Below are 1295 nucleotides of genomic sequence, written 5' to 3' on the forward strand. Positions count from 1 at the left end.
CAAAATTTGAGCATTCTGTCTTGATTTAATGTTCTTGAATCTCTTTTTATTAGACTGGTTTCCCACCTTTCCTAAGCATTGTCAGCAAACTAAACCAGGTAATTGCCATTTGACAGCAGATATGCTTATTATTCACATATAAATCGCATATTCTAATATTTATTTGTCATTTCATTGCATTCTCTGCTCAGTCAACCATCTCTGCTGTGCTTGAGTATTTAATCAATTGGTTTGAGGAGAGAGACTTTGTACCACAGTTGGTAAGTTCAGTATGTCACATCCAATATGCATTGATATTATTCGATTGAGATATATTTAATTAAGAGGTCACTCTAAAAGTTGAGATAAAATGTTTATTTCTTTGTTTCTAATACATCAAATATTTTGCATTTTTCCCTTTAAAATTAAAAGGTATTTTTGAACTGTATTTTCTCAGTTTAGCTGTACGTTGCACATTTATCTTCACAGGGCAGATGGCTTTATGCATTACTAGCGTGCCTTGAGAAACCGCTGCTTCCTGAAGCACATTCCCTTATCAGACAGTTGGCACGACGGTGCTCTGCAGTGCGTGCCAATCTGGTAAACACCTTTTGGTTTGCTCTGAATTCAAAGCTGGGGTATCATTATTTTCTCCCTTGCTTCCGTTGCAGTTGCACAAGTGAAGGCTTGTTTGTTGACAACCTAAAATATGTTGCTTAAAATAGACGGTGTATTATTTTTCTCTTCCAGGAGAGCAAAGACGATGATCGTTTGTCAGCTCTTAACTTGATGATTTGTATTGTTGCCAGGTAACTGACATGGAGTTGTTAGAGACAAATTTAGTGTTCCCTGAAATATGCGCAGGTGTTCTTATGAAGTATAATCATGCTTCTGTCTATTAAAGGTATTTTGAGCAAAATGATTTGGCTGACAATGAATGAGCAGAACTTGGAAGCAGACGGAAGAGCCTTTGTGAAGAAAATTCATGTGAATGAGAGGAACCATGAGAGAAACTCAGGAGATTTTGTAAAAGACTCTTGCAAATTGAATTGAGTTCCATGTAATATTAAAGTACACCTGTTACAAATACAAATTACTGTCCTTTGAAGCATGGCTATTGTCAAATAAAACTTAATTTCTGACATAAAATGCAAACATCTTTGGCTTCTTGCTATTTCATTGTCATGATGTTGTTGTGCTGTGTCTGCCAAATAAAACCATGTCCGATTTATTAAAGGGCTAACTGAAAATCATCCTTATTTTTATTGAAAATTTTATGAAATGCAAAAAATGTTATGGTAATCGTAGTTTCATCC

The 1295-nt window shown here is 35.2% G+C and overlaps 1 protein-coding gene across 1 annotated transcript; it reads left to right on the forward strand.

Moving 5' to 3' along the window:
• Positions 1-53: 53 nt before the first annotated feature.
• Positions 54-1246, forward strand: LOC107580662 (gem-associated protein 2-like; the record flags this gene model as incomplete). The annotated part of the gene is made up of 5 exons (XM_016266334.1): positions 54-98; positions 192-260; positions 469-579; positions 730-788; positions 884-1246. Coding segments are annotated over 5 exons (321 nt in total), but the record flags the coding sequence as incomplete, so codon positions are not given.
• Positions 1247-1295: the final 49 nt, after the last annotated feature.

The sequence above is a fragment of the Sinocyclocheilus grahami genome, unplaced genomic scaffold (assembly GCF_001515645.1).
Source record: "Sinocyclocheilus grahami isolate Dianchi unplaced genomic scaffold, SAMN03320097.WGS_v1.1 scaffold39234.1, whole genome shotgun sequence".
Lineage (NCBI taxonomy): Eukaryota > Metazoa > Chordata > Actinopteri > Cypriniformes > Cyprinidae > Sinocyclocheilus > Sinocyclocheilus grahami.